Genomic DNA, 25,174 nt, shown 5'->3' with positions numbered 1-25,174 from the left:
TTCCCTTTTCTCATTTGTCAAAACATCCTCCTAACATCGAATGCCCTGCCTCAGCTCTAGCCCTCCAGATGTGCAGAAGTAAGTTAAGGTGGTGCCTACGTGGGCACCACCTCTAATCACAGCATCTCACACAGGGTGGGTTTTCTGCTGTTACCTGTAGCACTCTAGCGCTCTGTTGGTATTTGTCCCAGGTGTGCCCTCAGACCAGAGCTCGCCAGTATCAGCACCATGGACGTTTGGGCAGGACTGTTCCTTATGGTGGGGCTCTCCTGGGCATTGTCAGGTGTCGAATAGTGTCCCTGGCCTCTGTCCAATGGGTGCCTGTAGTAGCCCTGTTTCCGCAGCTGTGACAACCAAAATTGTCTGTGGACTTTATTGCCAGATGTCCCCGGTGAGTGGGGCGGGGGCAGAGTCGCCCCGGGTCGAGCACCACTGGTCTAACCCACAGCCGCTCAAGGGCAGGGTCACTTCCGGTTAAGCCCCTCCAGCTCTCTCACACGGTGTGGTTGGGCTTCGTACCTCACCGTTGGCTCTGACTTTGACCTGAACTAATTGCCATAGTTACAAAGGCAGTGAGCAGAGGCATGGAGTCCAAATGAGGTTCCGAAAAACTTTTTTGATCTGTAGAGCTGGGACTTGAGACCCCGTCTATCTTTTAAACATCCACGTGTAAGTATGCTGTTCTTCGTCCATCTGTTTTTATACTTGGCCGTTAAATAAAATCACCCGGTTACAGACCTCATTGCCACTTACATCCCATTGCAGTACCATCCGGAGGACCAGCTCTTCTGAACGCGTGTCTCCTGGCGGTCGGAGGGAAAGCCACGGCGACTCCAAAGGCAACCGGAACCGCACGGGCTCCACCAGCAGCTCTTCCAGCGGCAAAAAGAACAGCGAGAGGTACGGGGCTCCGGACCCACGGGTCCCCCCTCCCCGGTCAGTGTTTGGTCCCTCCTCTTCTTGGAGACGAGGCGGAGGGTCAGTGCTCTGTTCCCTCCTCTTGTCGGAGACCAGGCAGGGATCTCAACATGCACACAAGCCGGGGGCTCTGTGGGTGCCTGGGTCTCTCCTGAGGTCACTGAGGGCACCACTGTCCGTCAGGGCACTTCCTGTCCAGGTAATAACGTACGACTTGAGCCCCCAGCGCTCACACAGACAGAAGCAGTCCCGAGAATTTGCTTCGTTCCAGCTGTGCAGAGCGGGAAGCTGCTCGGAGCATCCGCAGGCAACCCTCTGCGTCCCTAGCCCACTCTGCTGCCGTGAGATGGTGACCCTCGCTGGGTGGTTGGTCTGTCAGCAGTGTGTTCTCAGACAGAATGGGTGAAAAGTTGCCCTTTTCTGATTTGTTGGAAACTATTTTTTAATACTGAGCCAATGCCAGAAATAGGAACCGTTTTCTTACTGGTCTCATGAAACGCGCTTACTCCTCATTTTGAATTTTGTTTTGAGGTTCTGACAAATACCTCTGAAACTAATAGGAACATTTTATGAGTGAAAGCTAATCTTTTGGCAGTTTAATGGCTTTTTTGTGTTTAAGACTGTGTTGTGTATACGAGATCGGTTTCTCTGGGTCTATCTGCCTAAGGTACTTTATTCTGTCTTGTTAAACATTGTGCTTTCATTTTATTCTCTGTATTGAGCAAGGCTTAGGGAGGAATTTCAGCTTCACAGGCTGAACTCCCCCACCCCAACCCCCCCGCCAATGTTCATGTAAAGGAAAAGGCTTAGTCATCAAGTGATCAGCTCCAACCCACAGGCTGTAGAAATCCCAAGTTTGTAAATCCTTTCTGGTTCAGTCCTGTAAAGGAGGGTGAAAATGCATTTTCAATTCTGTTCCTAAAAGATATCCTCTCTAGCAAAGAAGCCAGCACTTCTCACATCTAGAGCAGGTCAAGTCCATGGCCGATTAACCCTCTCTCAAAAACCTTGACATGGGTTCTGTCTTGTAATGTAGACTCTTAGTGCTTCTTATCAGAAGATTATGCTAATAGGGTGATAATACCCTGGAAAGAAGGCCAAGTGGTTACAGTGGCAACAGAGTGGGAGCACAGGGGGCATGCAGGTGGCCCAGGGGAGTCTCTGACTGCGTGGGGTGGGGGGGCGAGCTTGCAGCTTAACCTGAGAGTCTAGATCTTGGCAGCTGTTAGGAACTTGGCCCCTTCTCTGCACATCTGCGTTTTATTAAGAATTTCCAAAAGGAATCTGCATTGTGCAAACTCCCGATCTGTTTTATCTTTTAAATCCTATGGCTTTCGTAAATGTGCTGGGTAAATGTTTCCATAAAAGATATTTACAAAGGGATTTTCTTTTCTTTTTAAAATATAAATGCCACGGTAGGAAACTTGGGTTGAGAAATGAGGTCCTGAGTCAGTTTACTCATCATTATCTCAAAATAAGTTAAGCAACTGAACATGTCCATTTAAAAATAAATTCTTTAAAAACAAGTAAAAATCCGTTCTTTGTTCCATTAGAACTGAGGGGTAGACGAGGCCAGCACAGCCCTGGACTGGTTGAGCTGCCCGTGTGAGTGACCTGTTTCTTCTACAAGTCGGGACAGACCCAGAGTTTCCTCCTAGTGTCACCAAGGTTCAGAGGGAAAGGCCCTGCCTCTCAGGCCAGGGCTGGGACGGACAGACGGACCCTTCAGGGGTCCGCGGGAGGAATCGTAGCCATGACTCCGACAGGAAGAAGCAGCAGCTAAAAGCAGTGAAGTGGCGGTCAGGTTGCTGATTCAGTCGCTGCCCAACCCCTTTATTCATTCCTCTCCGTTGCCGCGTGCGCAGTCCGCGGGTGGGCTGCCGTGAGCGGACGCCGCCCAGAGCCGGGGGCTAGCTGACCAGTCTTCAGTCTCCAGGCCTCGGGCAGCCTCGGAAGGCAGAGCGAGTGGCCTCGGTGCAGTGTCTCCCGTAAAATCACGACGTCTGGTAGTCTCAGGATCGTGTGGTCTCCTTCCCATCACTCGCTAGTCTGTGTCCGTGGTTCTGGGATGGCCTCCATTTCAAGAGAATGCCCTTTGTGGGTTACTCTCAGGGAGCAGAATATGATGAACAGGCACAGACTCTGGATTAAAAGAAATATCTGGGTTTGTAAACTAGTTCGGCCACTCAGTGTCTCCAAGCCTCAGTTTTTCCCTCTGTGTATGAGGGGTTTTATAGCCGATGCCTTTGAGTCTTATAAAGTTATAAGGCACAGCAGGGAGACACCCGGCATGGTGGCTTGGCACTCAGCAAGTGGGCACCACTGTCGTGGCAGCTGTTCTAACGTGAGACCTGTGCGGGCAGGGTCTTTCCACAGTTCCGAACTGCGTGTTCCCCATCTGTGAGAGGAGGCTGTTAGATGACGTCTGAAGCTATTGGTCTTCCTTCCTGCTCTGACACGCACTGGGATACATCCAGCTTGGTGACACAGTCCTGTGAGCTCAACCCGGATCTTGGCAAAAATCTAAAAAGCGGGGAGGTGGAAAGAGAGCATTGCGAAGCCTCCCTGCTCTCGGGGTCTCGTCTGTGTCCCAGCGGAACGCGCTGGGGTGCGCTCAGTGAGGTACTCCAGGCAGAAAGATAACTACCGTGCAACATCACTCACGTATGGAATCTAGAAAAACAAGTGAATAAGCGAAGCAAAACGGAAACAGACCCACAGAGAGAACAAGCTGCTGGTCCTCCGAGTGGGAGGTGGTAGCAATGAGTGAAGTTAAAGAAGGGAAAAGAAAAGGAACCAAGGTGCTTGGGCCCTGGGGTGCCAGTCCCCAAAGCCAGGCTTTGGGGGAGAAAAAAAAAGAAACAAGGAAAACAAAATAGGTCACATATAAAGTCTCAAAACACAGATTGGCTTCAGCCTGGTCATCGGCACTGTGGCAGCCGGAGGACATCTTTAAAAGGAGGCTGAGCTGGGCTGCAGCTCAGTCAGGAACGTGTGGATTCGGGAGCTCAGTCAGGAACGTGTGGATTCGGGAGCCCAGTCAGGAACGTGTGGATTCGGGAGCCCAGTCAGGAACGTGTGGATTCGGGAGCCCAGTCAGGAACGTGTGCATTCGGGAGCCCAGTCAGGAACGTGTGCATTCGGGAGCCCAGTCAGGAACGTGTGCATTCGGGAGCCCAGTCAGGAACGTGTGCATTCGGGAGCCCAGTCAGGAGGAACGTGTGGATTCGGGAGCCCAGTCAGGAACGTGTGGATTCGGGAGCCCAGTCAGGAGGAACGTGTGGATTCGGGAGCCCAGTCAGGAACGTGTGGATTCGGGAGCCCAGTCAGGAGGAACGTGTGGATTCGGGAGCCCAGTCAGGAGGAACGTGTGCATTCGGGAGCTCAGTCAGGAGGAACGTGTGCATTCGGGAGCCCAGTCAGGAACGTGTGGATTCGGGAGCTCAGTCAGGAATGTGTGGATTCGGGAGCCCAGTCAGGAGGAACGTGTGGATTCGGGAGCCCAGTCAGGAACGTGTGGATTCGGGAGCTCAGTCAGGAGGAACGTGTGGATTCGGGAGCCCAGTCAGGAACGTGTGGATTCGGGAGCCCAGTCAGGAGGAACGTGTGCATTCGGGAGCTCAGTCAGGAGGAACGTGTGCATTCGGGAGCCCAGTCAGGAACGTGTGGATTCGGGAGCCCAGTCAGGAACATGTGGATTCGGGAGCCCAGTCAGGAGGAACGTGTGGATTCGGGAGCCCAGTCAGGAACGTGTGGATTCGGGAGCTCAGTCAGGAGGAACGTGTGGATTCGGGAGCCCAGTCAGGAACGTGTGGATTCGGGAGCCCAGTCAGGAACGTGTGGATTCGGGAGCCCAGTCAGGAACGTGTGGATTCGGGAGCCCAGTCAGGAGGAACGTGTGGATTCGGGAGCCCAGTCAGGAGGAACGTGTGGATTCGGGAGCCCAGTCAGGAACGTGTGCATTCGGGAGCCCAGTCAGGAACGTGTGCATTCGGGAGCCCAGTCAGGAACGTGTGCATTCGGGAGCTCAGTCAGGAGGAACGTGTGGATTCGGGAGCTCAGTCAGGAGGAACGTGTGGATTCGGGAGCTCAGTCAGGAGGAACGTGTGGATTCGGGAGCCCAGTCAGGAACGTGTGGATTCGGGAGCCCAGTCAGGAACGTGTGCATTTGGGAGCCCAGTCAGGAACGTGTGGATTCGGGAGCCCAGTCAGAAACGTGTGGATTCGGGAGCTCAGTCAGGAGGAACGTGTGGATTCGGGAGCCCAGTCAGGAACGTGTGGATTCGGGAGCCCAGTCAGGAACGTGTGCATTCGGGAGCCCAGTCAGGAACGTGTGCATTCGGGAGCCCAGTCAGGAACGTGTGCATTTGGGAGCTCAGTCAGGAGGAACGTGTGGATTCGGGAGCCCAGTCAGGAGGAACGTGTGGATTCGGGAGCCCAGTCAGGAACGTGTGGATTCGGGAGCCCAGTCAGGAACGTGTGGATTCGGGAGCTCAGTCAGGAACGTGTGGATTCGGGAGCCCAGTCAGGAACGTGTGGATTCGGGAGCCCAGTCAGGAACGTGTGCATTCGGGAGCCCAGTCAGGAACGTGTGGATTCGGGAGCCCAGTCAGGAACGTGTGGATTCGGGAGCCCAGTCAGGAGGAACGTGTGGATTCGGGAGCCCAGTCAGGAACGTGTGGATTCGGGAGCCCAGTCAGGAACGTGTGGATTCGGGAGCTCAGTCAGGAGGAACGTGTGGATTCGGGAGCTCACTCAGGAGGAACGTGTGGATTCGGGAGCCCAGTCAGGAACGTGTGCATTCGGGAGCTCAGTCAGGAGGAACGTGTGGATTCGGGAGCCCAATCAGGAACGTGTGGATTCGGGAGCCCAGTCAGGAACGTGTGCATTCGGGAGCCCAGTCAGGAACGTGTGGATTCGGGAGCCCAGTCAGGAGGAACGTGTGGATTCGGGAGCCCAGTCAGGAACGTGTGGATTCGGGAGCCCAGTCAGGAACGTGTGGATTCGGGAGCCCAGTCAGGAACGTGTGGATTCGGGAGCCCAGTCAGGAACGTGTGGATTCGGGAGCCCAGTCAGGAACGTGTGGATTCGGGAGCCCAGTCAGGAACGTGTGCATTCGGGAGCCCAGTCAGGAACGTGTGGATTCGGGAGCCCAGTCAGGAGGAACGTGTGGATTCGGGAGCCCAGTCAGGAACGTGTGGATTCGGGAGCCCAGTCAGGAACGTGTGGATTCGGGAGCCCAGTCAGGAACGTGTGGATTCGGGAGCCCAGTCAGGAACGTGTGGATTCGGGAGCCCAGTCAGGAGGAACGTGTGGATTCGGGAGCCCAGTCAGGAGGAACGTGTGGATTCGGGAGCCCAGTCAGGAACGTGTGGATTCGGGAGCCCAGTCAGGAGGAACGTGTGGATTCGGGAGCCCAGTAGGAGGAACGTGTGCATTCGGGAGCTCAGTCAGGAGGAACGTGTGCATTCGGGAGCCCAGTCAGGAACGTGTGGATTCGGGAGCCCAGTCAGGAACATGTGGATTCGGGAGCCCAGTCAGGAGGAACGTGTGGATTCGGGAGCCCAGTCAGGAACGTGTGGATTCGGGAGCTCAGTCAGGAGGAACGTGTGGATTCGGGAGCCCAGTCAGGAACGTGTGGATTCGGGAGCCCAGTCAGGAGGAACGTGTGCATTCGGGAGCTCAGTCAGGAGGAACGTGTGCATTCGGGAGCCCAGTCAGGAACGTGTGGATTCGGGAGCCCAGTCAGGAACATGTGGATTCGGGAGCCCAGTCAGGAGGAACGTGTGGATTCGGGAGCCCAGTCAGGAACGTGTGGATTCGGGAGCTCAGTCAGGAGGAACGTGTGGATTCGGGAGCCCAGTCAGGAACGTGTGGATTCGGGAGCCCAGTCAGGAACGTGTGGATTCGGGAGCCCAGTCAGGAACGTGTGGATTCGGGAGCCCAGTCAGGAGGAACGTGTGGATTCGGGAGCCCAGTCAGGAGGAACGTGTGGATTCGGGAGCCCAGTCAGGAATGTGTGCATTCGGGAGCCCAGTCAGGAACGTGTGCATTCGGGAGCCCAGTCAGGAACGTGTGCATTCGGGAGCTCAGTCAGGAGGAACGTGTGGATTCGGGAGCTCAGTCAGGAGGAACGTGTGGATTCGGGAGCTCAGTCAGGAGGAACGTGTGGATTCGGGAGCCCAGTCAGGAACGTGTGGATTCGGGAGCCCAGTCAGGAACGTGTGCATTTGGGAGCCCAGTCAGGAACGTGTGGATTCGGGAGCCCAGTCAGAAACGTGTGGATTCGGGAGCTCAGTCAGGAGGAACGTGTGGATTCGGGAGCCCAGTCAGGAACGTGTGGATTCGGGAGCCCAGTCAGGAACGTGTGCATTCGGGAGCCCAGTCAGGAACGTGTGCATTCGGGAGCCCAGTCAGGAATGTGTGCATTTGGGAGCTCAGTCAGGAGGAACGTGTGGATTCGGGAGCCCAGTCAGGAGGAACGTGTGGATTCGGGAGCCCAGTCAGGAGGAACGTGTGGATTCGGGAGCCCAGTCAGGAACGTGTGGATTCGGGAGCCCAGTCAGGAACGTGTGGATTCGGGAGCCCAGTCAGGAACGTGTGCATTCGGGAGCCCAGTCAGGAACGTGTGGATTCGGGAGCTCAGTCAGGAGGAACGTGTGGATTCGGGAGCCCAGTCAGGAACGTGTGGATTCGGGAGCCCAGTCAGGAGGAACGTGTGGATTCGGGAGCCCAGTCAGGAACGTGTGGATTCGGGAGCCCAGTCAGGAACGTGTGGATTCGGGAGCTCAGTCAGGAGGAACGTGTGGATTCGGGAGCTCACTCAGGAGGAACGTGTGGATTCGGGAGCCCAGTCAGGAACGTGTGCATTCGGGAGCTCAGTCAGGAGGAACGTGTGGATTCGGGAGCCCAATCAGGAACGTGTGGATTCGGGAGCCCAGTCAGGAACGTGTGGATTCGGGAGCCCAGTCAGGAACGTGTGGATTCGGGAGCCCAGTCAGGAGGAACGTGTGGATTCGGGAGCCCAGTCAGGAACGTGTGGATTCGGGAGCTCAGTCAGGAACGTGTGGATTCGGGAGCCCAGTCAGGAACGTGTGGATTCGGGAGCTCAGTCAGGAGGAACGTGTGGATTCGGGAGCCCAGTCAGGAACGTGTGCATTCGGGAGCCCAGTCAGGAACGTGTGGATTCGGGAGCCCAGTCAGGAACGTGTGGATTCGGGAGCTCAGTCAGGAGGAACGTGTGGATTCGGGAGCCCAGTCAGGAACGTGTGGATTCGGGAGCCCAGTCAGGAACGTGTGGATTCGGGAGCTCAGTCAGGAACGTGTGGATTCGGGAGCTCAGTCAGGAGGAACGTGTGGATTCGGGAGCCCAGTCAGGAACGTGTGCATTCGGGAGCTCAGTCAGGAGGAACGTGTGGATTCGGGAGCTCACTCAGGAGGAACGTGTGGATTCGGGAGCCCAGTCAGGAACGTGTGGATTCGGGAGCTCAGTCAGGAGGAACGTGTGGATTCGGAGCCCGCGTTGGAATGCCGGGGAGCGGGGAAGGTGGTTCTGGAGAGGGAGGGCGCCGGTCTGTCCTGACCTGTAACGAGGCGGGTCTCGCACGGGTAGAGCCTGAACCTGTGTCAGCCCCCGAGTGTTTGCTGTAAAGCTTGCAGGTGCCCCATGCTGTCCTGAGCATGTGCAACACTTCTGTGACAAGGAGAGAAAGGCTCCCCTTACTCTAGAAAAACGGTTCCACGTCAGCATGTATATTTCTCAATGACAATAATTATGCAAAGGCAGTCTGTAGAAATTGTACACATTTTACTGTTGAACCTAAAGTAATAGGAGTTTTTAAAATCTCAGTATTCACATTTTCTAAGATATAATTCGTTTTAAAATCATTACATTTTGCCTTCATAGGAACGGTTATTTATAACGGTCTCAAACTTCTGGCTTGTCTGTCTCATTTTCTTTGGACATGGTCTCTGGCTTTGACAGTCTTTTCTTGTGGCATTGTAGACTTTTATCTTAGAGCATGTAACAATTTATAGTACTTGGCCGGTAGCAAATCTTTGCACTGACAAAACTTCCAGAAAAACAAAAGCAATATATGGCCATATAATATTTACTTTATATATTACTGATGGCAAATAAATATTAACAATTATGTAGTGATCCGTGTCATAATGAAGTACTTAATTAAGTTTAAATAGGTACTTGACAATAGCGTTGTGCTGAATGACCTGGACTATCTAATTGAACCAGTATAGTACTTCAAGAGGATTTTTTTTATTTAAAAAGTGTTTCATTTCAGACAGAAAAACAGTTACTGTGTAGAATGTATAATTGATGTTAGATGTTAGACTGATAAACTGTTTCAATTATAAAACTGGTTTCTCTTTTGTAATTCAGCCGGTAATGAGACTTACTAACTTCAAAAAAAAACCCACTTTGTTTCCATCAAAAAATTGTTCGAATGGCTTGATTTTAACAAGAAATGTTTCAACCATCTGCTAGAAACCTTGTAACAAACCTAACTTGCCATTCTTTGGAGTCAACATAGATGAAGAAAATTTTCACAGTAATGTCATCTCCCATGCCTGACCAGGCAGTGGTGCAGTGGATAGAGTGTCAGATGGGATGCGGAGGACCCCAATTTGAAACCCCAAGGTCACCAACTTAAGTGCGGGCTTATCTGGTTTCAGCAAGGCTCACCAGTTTGAGCCCAAGGTCACTGGCTTGAGCAATGGGTCACTTGGTCTGCTATAGCCCTCCCCCCCCCCCCGTCAAGCCACATATGAGAAAGCAATCAGTGAACAACTAAGGTGTCGCAATGAAGAGTTGATGCTTCTCATCTCTCTCCCTTCCCGTCTGTCTTGTCTGTCTGTCTGTTCCTCTCTCTGTCTCTCTCACACACACAAAAATGATGTCTCCTGATCCCGTGTTGAAGTGGTACCTAAGATGCCCTGTTGCCTTGCGCAGTGCCCAACCTGTGCACCTGTACTGGCCATGCTCTCTGACTGTAAGGGCCAGACCCACTGAGCTGGACACGCTGAGCTCCAGCCTCCCTAAAGCGCTGGAATTCGGACAGAGCCTTTTGAGTGACCCCTCAGGGACCTCAGATTCGCGTGTCTTTTACTTCAGCCTCACTGATGGTGCATTCTCACTCCTGATCCGCAGCCCGGGGTCCACAGCCCATCTCCTGACATTTCACTGGTGCCTGAGACCCACGCCTCTCCAACACCAGTTCTCACTTTTCCCCAGCAGTTTTTTTTTTCCCTTTTCTTTTTTGAGGAAACTTATTATACATGTAACATGTGTTTTAGGAAACCCAGATGTACAAAAAAAGAGGAAAGGGAAATCACCTCTAATCTCACCACTCAGAGGACTCACAGCTAACATTTTATTACCTTTCCATCTGGTTTTGTTTCTAGGGTGTAGTGTGTAATTTGGACATAAATTATACTCTTCTGCATATGTTTGGAACCCTCTTTCTCATTTGCTCTGTAACCATGTCCTTGTGTCACTAAATCTGTCTCCCAACATTATTTTAGATGTGGATCATCATTTTTCTAAGCAAATGCACTTTAGTTTGACGTTCAGTTGCCAACAGTTATTCTAATCCAGTCCGACCAGCCCACCACCTAGAACAGTGCCTGCCTGGCACATACTAGGTCCTCAGTCAACATTTATTGAGTGTATCTTTTCACCCCCATCAATGTAACCAAAAAGGTTAAACCGCTGTGGCGACATCACCGTAACCAAGTGTTCCTCACAGCTCTGCTACTTTCTGTCATGTGACTGTGGACAGGTTACTTAAGGGCTTTGGGGTTTTCCTCAGTGCCAATAAAAACAGTACCTACCTCCTGGGGTTGTCGTAAGGATTCAACAGGACTGTGTACATGGAATCCTTAGCACGGAGCTTGCCTAGCGCTGGCCCTCGGTATGGTGGCTGCAATCGTTACTTTCTCTCCCAAAGCGTGGAGCCGACATGTGCGCACTCTCGCTGGTGCCCCCCCCTTTCTCCTCTTTGGGACATTTTACAATTTTCCACCTTCTGTTTGTGCCCTCACCCCCTCAAGAAAAGGGAGGAGTCAGAAGTTCTGGACATTTCCATCGCCTTTCTCATCCAGTGCCACCGTGCTTCCTAACTGATTGAGCACCTACTGTGTGCAGAGCATGGTGGGAGGCAGGGGTCCCCAAACCTTTTACACAGGGGGCCAAGTTCACTGTCCCTCAGACCGTTGGAGGGCCGGACTATAAAAAAACTATGAACAAATCCCTATGCACACTGCACATATCTTATTTTAAAATAAAAAAACAAAACAGGAACAAATACAATATTTAAAATAAAGAACATGTAAATTTAAATCAACAAACTGACCAGTATTTCAATGGGAACTATGGGCCTGCTTTTGGCTAATGAGATGGTCAATGTCCGGTTCCATATTTGTCACTGCTAGCTGTAACAAGTGATATGACGTGCTTCAGGAGCTGTGATGCATGCGTCCCGTGTCACCGGAAGTAGTACTGTATGTGAGCGACGCCGCGCTTTGCGCCCCGCTGCCGCCACATACAGTGCTCCAGGAGCACAGGATGTAGATATTGACCACCAATGAAAGAGGTGCCCCTTCCGGAAGTGCGGCGGGGGCCGGATGCGGCCCGCGGGCCGTAGTTTGGAGACCCCCGGTGTAAGGCTTGGTGGTCAGTGGAAGGATTTGCACACAGAGATTCATTCTCTCGGCAAACATTGATGACACAGGCAGCTGGAAAGGGCCGATGACCTCCGTTTCCAAAGGACACAACACAAACCAGCGAGGAAAAAAAGACAGCAACTCAACAGAAAGGTGGGTAAAGGGTTTGAACAGGTAGTTCCCCGAGAAATACAGATACCGACCAACTCGGGGAAAGATGAGCAAACTCGGCTAAAGAAATGCAGATGTAATTAAGAGATAGCATATTTAGAAAAACCTTTATTATAAAATAAAATAGCTACAAAGAAAAAACCGTACAAACAAATGCATAACTCAGTGAATTGCACTTTCTAGTACTTAGAAAGTGGAGGGTTTTTCCTTCCTCCTGAGGGACAGGTGTCTGGAAATTTGGCGGGGAGGCTGGTTGGATATGTTTGGAGGAGCTCTGGCTTGTTTTCCAGTTTCGGCTCGGGATGCCCCTTCCGCTGGGAAGCTACCCCGGCCTCTGGGCCGAGTCAGGTGCTGTTCCTACCGCTTTGGACCTGCCCGTGGACTTGGTCTGGTGGGAAACTGTAACTCCTCCTCCCCGCCCCGAGCCACCCAAGCCCACACTTCTAGCCTTCCCTGAGCTCTGAGGGGGAGAAGCTGCATCTCTTACTATTCTTTTGTGTTTCTAGCACTTTGCACAGTGCCTGGCTCACAGTAACTGCTCAATAAATATTTGTTGAATGAATGGAAGGATATTATCTATTTAATTTAAAACCATTTTAGAAGTATGTAAACAGCGCCATCTATTGGTGGATGGTTTTAACACTACATTTTAGATTTTGAAACATTTTGCACTAGAAAATAGGTGATTCAAATTAAGCTTTTAAAAAAAAACCTGAAGAGATTGTTTTATTCTTCAGGCCCTGGGGCCATTTATCATTTAATAATTGTTAAAATAAAAAACCACTAATAGTCTTTCAGTTTTGAGGCTGTTAAGTGAAGCACCCAGAGTAGTACCTATACAGTCTCATCAGTGAGATTAGGAGGAAGAGGAAGTTAGATTGATGGACAACTGTGTACTGGGCACTCTGTCACACATTTTAGTTAATTCTACCAATACCACATACCTCTCTGGTTTCATTCACCACCTCCCCCAACCCCCTTTTTTAAGAGAGAGAGGGAAATGGAACGGGGAGGAGCAGGAAGCATCAACTCATAGTTGCTTCTCCTGTGTACCTTGACTGGGCTTGAACCTGTGACCTCAGCCTTCCAGGTTGACGCTCTACCCACTGTGCCACCGCAGGTCAGGCTCATCTCCCTATTGAAGACGAAGAGAGCTTGTGGAGGTGAAATGACTTGTCTGACTGGACCGCAGGTCCGCGGACTTCGACGTCTGTGCTCCCCCTGCGTGGTGAGCCGGGAGTGTTGGTTGGAAACATCTATGAAGCAGAGGTCTTTTGTGCCCAATAAAGTCTCCAGTGACTTCTAAACATTTTTAATAGGTGGTTAGTTCCTAAATGACCCTATTTTTAGTAAAAAGCTGCATAGGGAAATTTATATAAAGAATCTTCACTGACGTAGTATGTTATTTCGACTCTCAGCAGGAATTTTATTCCATTGCGTGAAATCCTTTTCTAAAAGGGTTCATGGCATGTCTGCTGAGGGCTGAAGTTTTTTATAGATGACGAGGTCACAGGGGAAGAAGATGTCTGACTTTGCAGTGGTCTCCTCCCTGGTCGGGCCTTATCCGTCACATACAAAAGCAAGGCTCTCTGCTCAGGTGGCATTTGGGCCCTATGAATTCTGCTCCAGTCCTCCTCGTCCAGAGCTGCCTGCTGCACAAGTCGCCCACATGTCAGACCTGCAGCATGCGGGACCGGGGTCCCTGAGCCCCTCCCAGGAACTTGGGGTGAATTAGGGAACAGTTACGAAAATGCTGTAGGAGCCCACACAGAGGAGAGCGGTGAACGCTCGATGAATCATAGTCTGGACACCTGCTCTGTTGGACTCTCCTCTGTATACACGCCCAGGCTACACTGCAGCAAGTGTGAGTTTTATCAGATGAAAAGAAAACCAGCCACAATATTAGGCCCTGGGCCCAAAGCCCAGAGTGAGCATTTCCCAGGATTTAGTAAGACGTGACTTGGACAGTTGTAGCCACTTCGTGGGTGTGAGGAAGGGCATTTTTCCTTGGCCCCGCTGCCTGGATTTCTCCTGCTGCATCCAGATCAGGCCACTGGTCTGGACAAGCCTCCAGGTGCCCTGCGTCCTCTGTGAGTCCCCGGGTCCCGCTTAGTGCTTACCCGAGGCCTCGGGAGAGTCTTCTGAACCCACCAGCTCAAGGAAGGGTAAGCCAAGCTCCTCCGGCCAGCCTGCCGCCTGCCAAGGCGCAGGCGTGAAAACCACCCAGGTTGCAGCGCAGTTCACTTTGCAGATATTGGCCTCAGCCCAGGGTCAGAATAGCCAAGAGACGAGGGTTTGCTCGCTGGAGGGGAAATCCGTCCTTGGCTCGGGGCTACCTTCTCACGGGAGTCAGGGGAGGCTGGTGACATTTCTGGTGATGCTGTACCCAGATACGGATGGACAAAGTCTCATCTGGCCCAGAGCTTACCCCCTGCTCATGCAGAGCCACACCCTACCTGTCGAGTCACCCACTTAATTTTTCCATTGAGCTCACACTAAGGAATGGGTCATCGGAGACAGATGACATGAACATCTTGAGAGGCGACCTGCCAGGTGAATCCACACCTGGGCACGTTGCACATAGTATGGGGCTCGAAGCGCCCACTCTCTGTTCTATCGACAGCGAGTTCTGGAAAGGACACATGTCCAGGGCCCCAGTCCGGTGCTTTCATTTTTGACTAGAGGCCACAATGTCCCTAATGTCAGATTCTGTGGGTTTGCCCTTCTCTCCGTGGTTGAGAAGACTTTTGGTCATGTTATGTAGGTCTGTATTTGTAAGACTTGCTCACCTGCGTGGAACGGCCTTTCTTCCCTCTCAGGAAGGATGGCGCATGGGCTGGGGTCATGGGTTCTAACCTAAACAAAGTATTCTTTTTTTTAATATAAAAATGTGACTTTCTAAAATAATACAATGTAGCAATAATATGTTTTCTAAATAGCATAGGTGAGGAAAGAGGGGCAGGTGGGTGTAGGGCCAGAGCTAAGGACACGCACGCGCTGCAGAGCGGCCCGGCACCTCTCCTGGCGACCTTCGGGTGTTACCCCCGGGTGCCCTTCCCAGTCCTTCGTGGAGCTCCCTGGCTCCGCCTCTTACGTGGCCTCCCCGCGTGGTGGTCAGGCCTCCTCCGGACTTCCCTCTCTGGGAGGAACGTGAGCCGTGGCTGCTCGCTTCCTTCCCCGGGGAAGGTGCCGCTGGCTGGCTTGTTTCCCTGTTCCCGGCGTTTGTAACCTTTCTACTTCCACAACCTGGGTCGTGATGAGAAAAACAGCGTCCTGTCTTCCGACGCCCCGCCTGACGCCCCCGGCGTCCTGTGTCCCTGGTGTGAGCTCTGTGGTATTCTGTTTTAGCTTTCCCCTTGTCCTTACTGCGCCTGGACAGCTAGCTCATCACGCACCAAATCCAGAGTGGAGGCCTCTGCTTCCGTGTAGAAAGCCACGTGGGGGCGGCTCCCCCCACCGCAGTGGGAACAGCTGGGTGGTGTGTGAAATCATAGCCTTTTTAACCAGCTGAGATCACAAAGTCATGTGAGGAGCTAAGATTCAAAAAGTGACAAGCCCCGGTAGGGAGACCCGCCCCCGGCTGCTGGTGGAGGGAGCCCTGTGGCCGGGGGGCCAGGAGAGCAGCTGGACGCTGGGAGAATCAGCAGAGGCTGCGTGGGGGCTGCAGGAGGAGGGAGCCCTGTGGCCAGGGGGGCCAGGAGAGCAGCTGAACGCTGGGAGAATCAGCAGAGGCTGCGTGGGGGCTGCAGGACCGGTCAGAGCGCCCGGAGCCCCAGGCACAGGGGACCCTCCCCACGCACCCTTCTCCACAGACCTCTGTGAGCGGGTGACCCATTGTGAGCAGGACAGGAGGTGCTGAAGGACGCCCCATCTGAGGCCCAGGCACACAGGGCTGCCGGCAGCGGCAGCGGGCAGCACGGAGAGCCGAGAGAGATCCTCCACGCTGTGGGCCCCGCACTGGTGCCTGGCTGTGGCCGCCACCCCGGGGGTGGCGTGGGGGCAGTGACAGGAGAGCTGGAGATGGCCCAGAGATGTGGGGCAGAGTGGAGTCAGGCCTCACTGGGTCGCCAAGGGCCTCGCCCCAGGTGGCAGGCAGTAGTCCCCCGACCTGCCCAGGCGCAGACCCACAGGCCCGCCGGAGTCAGGAGGGACAGCTGAGAGTCCTCCCGGGACTCCAGGCCTCACCAGGCTCCAGTCCCAGGATGCCCTGCCCTCCTGTGCTTCCTGCCCGCCCAACGGGGAGAAGCAAAATGAAGGTCCCCGCTAATGCAAGCTCTAGGAAAAGAGGAGGCCCAGGGGATGGGGCAGGCTCCGGGGTGGGGCCTGAGGAGCTTGGGGGTGGGGCTTCAGAGAAGGCCCCGCCCCACAGGGAGGTGGCTGAGCGCAGACCCCACACAGGGAGAGGCAGCTGCAGCAGAGCCTGACACAGGCGCCCCCTGGCACATGTGAGGGACCCCGGGGCCAGGGTGGCTGGACGTAGGGACTCAGGGCAGAAGTATAAATGGGTTTAGGGCCTCATAGGCCAATGTCAGACTGGGGCATTTCTGTTAAGGGATTGTACCATGCAGAGTACTGTTTTCAGTGACCAGAGGTTGGAGTTCAGGAAACTAAACCAATTGCAGATCCAACGACTTAAAACGCACGTGAGCCGAGTGCAGACACTTCGAAGCACCAGCAGGGTTGTCCCCAGTGGACTGCGTAAAATTACCTGGAAACCCAGGACATTATTTATTACTTTGTGGAGCCTTGAGTAATTTTACTGGTGGTGTTTCTCAGTGTAATTCAAATTAATAATGGTGGAGAAAAATAATACTAGGATGACATCTGCTCAGGTGTATTTTTTAAAATATGCATACACACACAAAAAATATATCTAGGAGAGTTTCTCTTCCTCCACAGGCTTACATTCCACACGGCTCCCTTAGGCACGGGCCCCATTTACCCATGTCTTATTCTGGTCCTGGAAGCAAGTGGCCACCTGCAGAGACGGTGGCCCAGTGATGACATACCAGAGCCTCACAGACTCGGGTTCAAGTGCCGGCTTTGTATGTGGACAGGACACACTTCTTGCCCTGCCTGAGCTCTCTTTCCTCCCCTGTCTGGGCAGTTGTCCCCACCGGTGGCTCTCACGGGAGGACTGTGCCCTCCTGCACTTGGACGCCTCGTGCAGCGGGTCCTGTTGGAAGCTTGCCCCTGGGGAGGACCCTGACGGGGTTTGGTTTCATAGGCGCAGTCATGGGTGGTCGCAGCCTGGCCGAGGGCCCCACCATCTCTGAGGAGATGCTTCTCCCCTGCCCTGCCCCCAGTTTTCCCTGTTCTTCCCTCCTTCTCTCTGTGTCTTCCTCACATGTCCCTCCCTGCTGGGATACGGGCTCTGAGTGAAGGTCCTCACCCACAGCACCCTCTGTCAGGAATCCGCTGGTTGTGAACAAGGTCTTTATAAATCACCTGTCAGAAGAGCGAAGGGGAAGAAGACAAACCTCTGGACACGTTCAGGCAGGGCTGTTTCCATCTCGACGAGCCGCACGCTTTCCTTCACCAACACCTAACTGCTCGGGGAAAAGCGCGGCTTTCTGGGCTGCGGCCGGGATGCCCGCCCCCTGCGCCCGGCGTTGGACACTTGGCTCAAACCGGGGGTCCCCTCGTGCAGCTACGGGGCTCTGTTTTCTCTGTTGACCCGTATCACTCACGCAGCCCCCGTGCGACACAGCAGCCGATGGCGGTGGGGTCTCGTGGGCGTGGGGTCGGCGTTCCTTTACAACCTGGTTTTCTTTCTCTCCGCAGCAAACCCAAGGAGCCGGTCTTCAGCGCGGGTAAGTCTGACTTGACCTCTGTGCGGGTGCCCCCCCCCGAACCCTCACTCCCCCCCTTGGAACCTGAGGCACAGATACAAGGCAGACGCTGGGGGGTGGCAGCTTTGGACACGCGGAACTTTGGCGTCTGTGTGGGGGGCGGGGCTGACGTTGGGCCTGTCCCGGGGACCTCGCTGCTCGTGCCATACAGAGACCACCTGTGACACAGTCATAAAAACCAAACCTGGACTGACTCTGACCCCCCCCCTTTTAAAACTGATTTAAGACCTGGCAATAAGAAGGAAGATGGGTGCCACGGGGGTCCTGTGGGGGGGGGTCTCCAGGTTGACCGACATCTGCCGCCTCTGTTATTCCCACAGAGCTCCCACCATCCGCATTTGCATTTGCAGAGAAGGAACATTTCCGATGCATCATCGAGCTATAACTTGTCTAAAAGTAGCTCCCCCCCTTTCCTGTCTTTGATCTTCTAATCTGCAAACTAATAGTCCAAATGGACCTTTCTGAAGATCTGATTTTTTAAACACATTTCATAGTAAGGGAGATGCTATTTTTTAGCACGTTAACCTTATTTAGGAGCATTAAAAATACGAAGTAATTGACAAGTACGTAGCCGCTTAAATCCGTTGGTGTGGTTTTAACGTTCCCAGGGGTTTTTCCTTCCATTCAGAATCGAACTGTAGACGTCCCAGAGCTTCGGGTTTATCAGCTGGTGGTTTAGTCCCGATGCCGTTTTCAGGAAGCACGGAATTCCTCACTGGCTATGTCCCGACCACAACCCTGCCCAGCTGAGCTTTGTGGGAATCCCTGAAATGTATCGGTCAGTCGGTGGGGTTTCCCACCAGAGGGGCAGGTCGCGTCTGCCACTGAGAGCTAGTGCGTGCTCCCAAGCTGACAGGCAGGCAGGCCCCTGTAGTATCTATCCACCGTCTCTTTATCTAGCCCTTCTGTCTCTGTCTCCGAAATCTCAAGGGAAGCGCCGTGTGACGCACTGCAAAGGTAGGCCGTCTCTGAAACCTCATAGCTCTCTCTGAGCAGCGCTGTGGCCCGGGCTCCGGAAACCTTGTTCATACAGGCGAACCGAGTCTCTCTCCTCGTATGAAAACGTCTGTGCGATGCACACCACCCCATTGGGGGTGGAAGCTCAGCCCCCGAGCACTGGCTCAGATGGGTTGCAATACTGTCGCTGCAGTTTGCATCTTGATGATTGGCTGTATATGATGAAAAAATAAAAAACCTATGCAAACCTTAAGAGAGCTGTAGGACAAGCCCCGGGCGCCCACTGTTTGAAGTGGTCTCCTGCACTGCTGCTGGCCTCGTCCCCGGCGCCTCTGGGTGTGGTGGCCGTGTGCTGTTACCCTAACATGCCTGAAACAAGCAAGCAAACAAACGTTGCTTTCCCTTGCCGCATTTTGACGTCACATGCAGAGTGCCTGAGCTGCCAGTACAGAACCAGGCCAAGGCTACATTCAGTGCGTTCTGCCTAGCCCAGGAGCTTAGGGCCGGGCGGTAGGTAAGCAGTAGGTAAGCCTCAGTCGCCAGGACGTTGTGAGCAGCACCTAACGACAGCACACGCCAGGAGGGATACTTCGGTTAACCCCACATCTGTTGATGGGATGCGGCCAGGTGGGCTCCGTGGGTGCTGTAGAAGTAGCCCCATACTCTCTCTGCACCTCACCTGCCAGCCGCGGTTCCTCTCCTGACGAGGGGAATGGACAGAACCGCTCCGAGTTCACTTGAAGCTGTAGTGCCGGCGCCTCTCGGCACGTTGGTCCGTCTGCTGGCAGCTTTTAGGTTCTTTGGTGGGAGCCACGCAGTCTGATGAACTTAGAGCTGGGCGACAGGTGAAGGAAGGGAAGAGGTTTGGGGCCAGGAGAAGAGCCTGGGTAGGGGACCCGGAGCAGAATGCAGGCATAGGGTGGCGGAGAGACACGGCTGGCCAGAGTGGAGAACCGGGCAGTTAGACCTTTGCATCCAGCAAGTAAGAGATGGGCACAGGATATTGGGTGGAGACTCAGTCAAGTATTACTGGGGCCTTCGGGAGATTGGCAGAATAGAAGATGGGGCTAAGGGACCCATAGGAGAGCCTTCCGTGGCAGGGCCCCCGATAGGCTCGTCCCAGGGAGAGCGCCCCAACAGGAGGGTCCACGGAACACGGCGGGCGACTGGCACCCCGGGCAGGAGTGAACGCGTGTTGGCTCCTGGCACCCCGGGCAGGAGTGAACGCGTGTTGGCTCCTCACCTAAAAGCCCAACGTCACGTGCGGAGTGAAGAGTGTGTCGCATGCATGCATGTAAGACCTGGAGCGCACGCGCACAGTAACAGAGCGGAGATGGCCCGTGGCTGTTCGGGCAATGTCGCATGTGGCGTTGTTTGAGACCCTCAGGAATAAGACTTACCGAACTAATCTGTCGTTGTGGTGCCTGATGGTCCTGGCATGCTTTCCTGGCGTTGCCTCGCCGATTTCCTTCCCGCGGGTGATTTTTCTGTGGAGTTGGGTACAGATCTCCCTGGTCCCAGCTGCCCACGAGGACCTGGTCCTTGGATCCGCAGGGCAGCCCCCGAGGGCAGGGAGTTCTCAATCAGAACCCCTTTCCCCCGAGCTCACCAGAGTTGTCTCTGGTCTGACTGTGTCCTGAAGCCGGAAAAGCCCAAGTTGTTTCTTTTTTCAAACTCCAGGAGTTGCCCCGTGTCAGTACATTCCTGAGTTGTACCTTTGTCCCCACAACTTTTTTTTTTTAATTTTGAAGGAGTTTTATTAAAAGGAGGGGATTTATTAAATATGCCGGCCGCATATGACTGGCACAGGGCACGGTGGACCCAAGTCATGCAGCCCCCACAACTTTTTAAAACACCGCATGTTATTTCCTTATGAAAACCTTTGCTTGAAAAAAGTTTTATTCCTCATGAATAAACTCTAGAAAGTTTTACGCCTCAACTTCTCTCTCTGATGGGCCCTTTGCTCTTTGTTTTCCATTCCTGGCTTCTCTGGGAGCATACCCCCCCTCCTTTTTTTGCATGCATCCTAGCACACATGCACTTCTGCTGATTTGGGGTTCTTCACCCTTGAAAGTACTGTCCGATGTAAAAGTTACATAGAGATACATTTTTATAATAACAAGCTGTACCTTAGGAATTTTGATATCGAAGTTATTGTACACACTGAAGACAGTAAGAAGTCTCAGTGGGTTTCCCGTGTTAGTTGTAATTTGGGAGGGGTGCCTGCTGATAAGGAAACGTCAGCACTAAAATCTCTCGTGGAGAAAATGGTGGAACCTGGTTCACTCCTGGTTCTCACAGCTCCTTATGGAGCTGGTACTTACGGAAGCAGAACGTCAAAAGCGCACAAGGGGAAATTAGACGTTCATTAGAAGGGACGATAAAGGGCGAAGATTTCCGCTTTCCCACTGAGAGGCTAGAGAAAGCACGTCTGTCCGCGGGTGCCCCGGGCGCCGGGCTGTCTCACTGCCCCCTCTGTTCTTCTTGTAGAAGAAGGGTATGTGAAGATGTTCCTCCGCGGACGCCCCGTCACCATGTACATGCCCAAAGACCAGGTGGACTCCTACAACCTGGAGGCGAAGGTGGACCTTCCGACCAAGAGACTCAAGCTGGAGTGGGTGTATCCTACCTCCGTCGATTCGATCGGGGGCTCACACGAGGCCATCAGCTGATGAAGGCTTTTGACTTGATGTTTAACTGTAGAAACTCATAAAACTTAAGTCCTCTGAAGCTTCTAAAAAAAACTAAAGATGCTCTCATGTGGAAAAAATTGTTTAACAAAATTGGCCATAAGTCAGCACCCAGTAGACTCACAGCGTAAGTAGCTCCGTAAGAGCTATTGATTATGGAGGGCCTTGACTTGTCGTTCTTGAGGGAAGTGTTAGTGGTTCTTGCTCAAGTATATATACATCATCTTCCTGAAAGAAGACAATTAAAAATACTATTTGGTTCATAGCCCTGGCCGGTTGGCTCAGCAGTAGAGCATAGGCCCTGCTTGTGGAAGTCCCGGGTTCGATTCCCTGTCAGGGCACACAGGAAAAGCGCCCATCTGCTTCTCCATACCCCCCCCTTCTCTCTGACTTTCTCTCTCTTCCCATAGCCATGGCTCCAATGGTTTGAGCTAGTTGGCCGCAGGCACTGAGAATGGGTACATGGCCTTGCCTCAGGTGCTAAAGTGACTCAGTTGCTGAGCAACAGAGCAACAGCCCCAGATGGGCAGAGCATCACCCAGTAGGGGGCTTGCTGGTGAATCCCGGTCAGGGCGCATGCGGAGACTGTCTCTGCCTTTCCGCCTCTCACTGAAAAAGAAAAAAAAGTTAAAAAAAAAAATTTTAATAGGGAATTATCCTAAGGAGCTGGTAATGGTTGGAGCAAGGACCTAATTTTTTTACCTTTTGTGTGTGTGTGTGTGTGTGTGTGTGTGTGTGTCTGTGTGGTTTACACTTTTTACAAGTACTTTTATCGTGTAAAAGATTTAGTTCCAATATTACAGTTAAAAAGTAGACTTAGAATTGACTTAATAACGTTAAAGTCAATTATCAGTATCTTTAAAAAAATTTTTTTAAGACTCTAAAACATAAGGAATTATCAAAGCTCAAAGTTTTTTCTTGGAGTAGGATTGATAACCTCTCACTACTCTTTGGGACAATAGCCACAGAACATTTTCAGACATCACTCGTTTTCCATACAAGCTACAACCTATAATAGGGATTCGATTCATTTCCCAGTCATGGTTCTAGACCAGCCAAGTCTCCCGCATTAATCCACAGAGAAATGGCCATTTCAGTTCCCGATTGGAGGTCTGTGTGTCTCAGGACAACAGGAACATGGAGAGGTGGAAGATGTCAGGCTCGGTCGGCCTTGTTTCTCCTCCTAATTCTAGTTCCAGAGTCAGGCCCTCACCTTTAAACGGAGATGCGAGAGTGCACGTGAGCACACTGTGGACTCCTGTGATAGTTTGGTAGAGCTGAGCAAGTGTGAGATTTGCAGGTGAATGTTACACACACACACACACACGGCACCGGAAAGGAAAGAGAAACAAACTTTGGTGCACAATATCCCAGCATTCTTGTGAAATTAGTGTCAAAATACAACTTCAGGTTGATTTTAATTCTGGAGTCAGGGCGATTTAGCAGAATGTTATGGCCATCAGCCTTTCCAAATACCACCTTGGCCAAATTTAAAGGCAAGACTAGCTCTGAAGAAAACAGTCATTCCTGTCAAATCCCAACAGCTCAACAACAACAACAAAAAATCTGACCCAACTATTTTTTTCCCCAGAGCCGTGATTAATCGGCTAAATTGAAAAGAGTTCATCTCCCACTGACTTTCATGAATGTCTGATCCAATGACCTTTAGTAAATATAAAAGTAATTTATCATTACAGATTGAGCTTAGAAATTCAGTCTTCAAGACATAATACATCCTTTCTAAAAATAAAAGAACCACATCTTTGTGTTAAAAATATGTATTCACATGAAATCCATGACCGTGTCCGGCTTCATAGCCTGCCTCTCTGGGGAGGGAGGGGGTCAGATATATTGACCGTTTCATGTTCTTCAAACTTGTGAAACTGATGGTTAATAGTCGTAGAGAATTTTATTGCCGATGGAGTTTTACTGCCTGTCGAATAAAAGCTCTTCAAAGGAAAGAAAAGGTTTTATCTTGACCCACACGAAGCTACGGATACAGGGGCCGAGACTGTCGGAATAACCTGTACTTGCTTCCCACGGGCGAGACGGTGTACTTCATCGCGTCCGTGGTCGTGCTGTACAACGTGGAGGAGCAGCTCCAGAGGCACTACGCGGGCCACAACGACGACGTGAAGTGGTGAGTCCCCCAGACGCTGGGAGCGGCAAGGGCTCCCTCTCCAGGAGGGAACGAGGGAGAGGAAAAGGGGACCCGAGAGAGCAGGCTCGTTGAGGAAAGCTCTTCAGGGTGCTCTGTGCCGTCCACCCGCTGCCTGGCTCTCACACACCTGTTTAGTTTCCTGGCTGGGTAACACGTCGTCTTAACCCACCATCGTACCTTAACCAGTTGCTCTAATAGGCCCCCGATCAGAAGAAGCCTTCTTAATATAGCTCAGGCTTAATGGCTTCGAATTTGGGTCTTTGTTTTCTTGGGTTTTTTTTTTAATAAAAATGTGTTTTGCCTCATGTTGATGGCTGGGTTTGCTGTTTCCATAATCCGTTCATAGCCTTTGGTGGGGTTTTATGTATCTTGGAAGGATGGATGGATGGAATGGTGGGTTTACGCATTTCTGTTTGTCTTAGGTCCCTGGTCAATTAGAAAAGTCCTGATGAAGAAGATAATGTCTTTGCTAGTTGATAGACTGAGATGACTTCTTAATTGAGCTTGCAGACTAATTAAGTGGTTCTGAGATGGAAATGGCATTTTCCAAGCAAAAAAAAAAAGCTACTGTGTCCTTGAGTTTGAACATTCTCTAGAGCTGAAGGCATTAAAGATGAAATGAAATAGGCACTAACTGTCTAAAGTCACTGGGGTGTTCACTGTGATGAGTCACTGCGAGTCTGTAAGAACTTAGTCATTGTATGTTTCTTATATTTAAATTGCCGACTAGACTATATAGGATCAAGGGAAAATAAATAAAGTTTACCTTTAAAGAGTAGGTATTTTATAAATATCGTGTGTTTTTTTTAGCCTAGCAGTTCATCCCGATAAGATCACGATAGCGACAGGACAAGTCGCAGGCACTTCCAAAGACGGAAAAGTGAGTTACGTTATCTACTCGTGTGTTTGTCATGAGCTGGTCTCTCACAACATAACGTTTTGCAGGATGATGCCTAAGAATTCACTAGTTCTTAAGTGAATACATACATAATAAACACTAACATATCAAGTACACATTTAATAAGTAAAATTAAAATCCTCACGCACGATTGTTTGAATATGGGTGATTTCGTGCCCGTGTGCATGACTGCTGGGACCCTGACCCCAGTCCCAGAGTCTGTCTGTGTGCCATCCACAAAGGCTGCTGGGGCTTTGGCACAAATTCTGTAGGCACTGCAGTGAGCTTCAGCTTGTGTTTTAAGGAATCAGAAGTGGAACTACTGGAATATAACCAATAGAGGACAGTTCAAAACCAGCTTCCAGTTCTTTATTTATGACAGGCTGTGATCCTTGTCATATCTTAGCTGAAACTCCTTGTAGCTTTTTTAATACCTACCTAAGTATATAGCTTATTATTGAACAATGTATGATCTGAAACTAATTACATGAAATACTTCCCTTTTTTTATTATTGCTGTTAGAGAGAGGAAGAGAGAGAAAAGAGACAGAAACATCCATTTGTTTCTGGATGCGGCCTGACCAGGAATCGAACCGGCAACCTTTGCATAGTGGGGCAGGGCTCTGATCAACTGAGCTATTCAGCCAGTGTAAAAATACTTCCGTTTTTGGCCTGACCTGTGGTGGCGCAGTGGATAAAGCTTCGACCTAGAAATGCTGAGGTCGCCGGTTCAAAACCCTGGGCTTGCCTGGTCAAGGCACATATGGGAGTTGATGCTTCCAGCTCCTCCCCCCGTCTCTCTCTCCTCTCTAAAATGAATAAATAAATAAATAAAATACTTCCGTCTT

The 25,174-nt window shown here is 51.7% G+C and overlaps 1 protein-coding gene across 6 annotated transcripts in view; it reads left to right on the top strand.

The window, feature by feature from the left end:
* EML1 (EMAP like 1) overlaps nt 1-25,174 on the top strand; it is a 172,056-nt gene that overhangs the window by 121,497 nt on the left and 25,385 nt on the right. For 4 of the 6 annotated variants that reach the window (XM_066272625.1, XM_066272628.1, XM_066272623.1 and 1 more), the window contains exons 4-9: nt 766-900; nt 17,554-17,582; nt 18,522-18,578; nt 21,069-21,198; nt 23,259-23,408; nt 24,240-24,309. In XM_066272625.1, coding sequence (XP_066128722.1) covers nt 766-900; nt 17,554-17,582; nt 18,522-18,578; nt 21,069-21,198; nt 23,259-23,408; nt 24,240-24,309 — 571 coding nt within the window. The remainder of the gene's footprint in view (nt 1-765; nt 901-17,553; nt 17,583-18,521; nt 18,579-21,068; nt 21,199-23,258; nt 23,409-24,239; nt 24,310-25,174) is intronic. The other 2 variants (XM_066272626.1, XM_066272624.1) reach the window with 1 other exon arrangement.

This window comes from Saccopteryx bilineata, chromosome 4 (assembly GCF_036850765.1).
Source record: "Saccopteryx bilineata isolate mSacBil1 chromosome 4, mSacBil1_pri_phased_curated, whole genome shotgun sequence".
Lineage (NCBI taxonomy): Eukaryota > Metazoa > Chordata > Mammalia > Chiroptera > Emballonuridae > Saccopteryx > Saccopteryx bilineata.
This window is presented reverse-complemented; position numbering and strand designations above follow the sequence as displayed.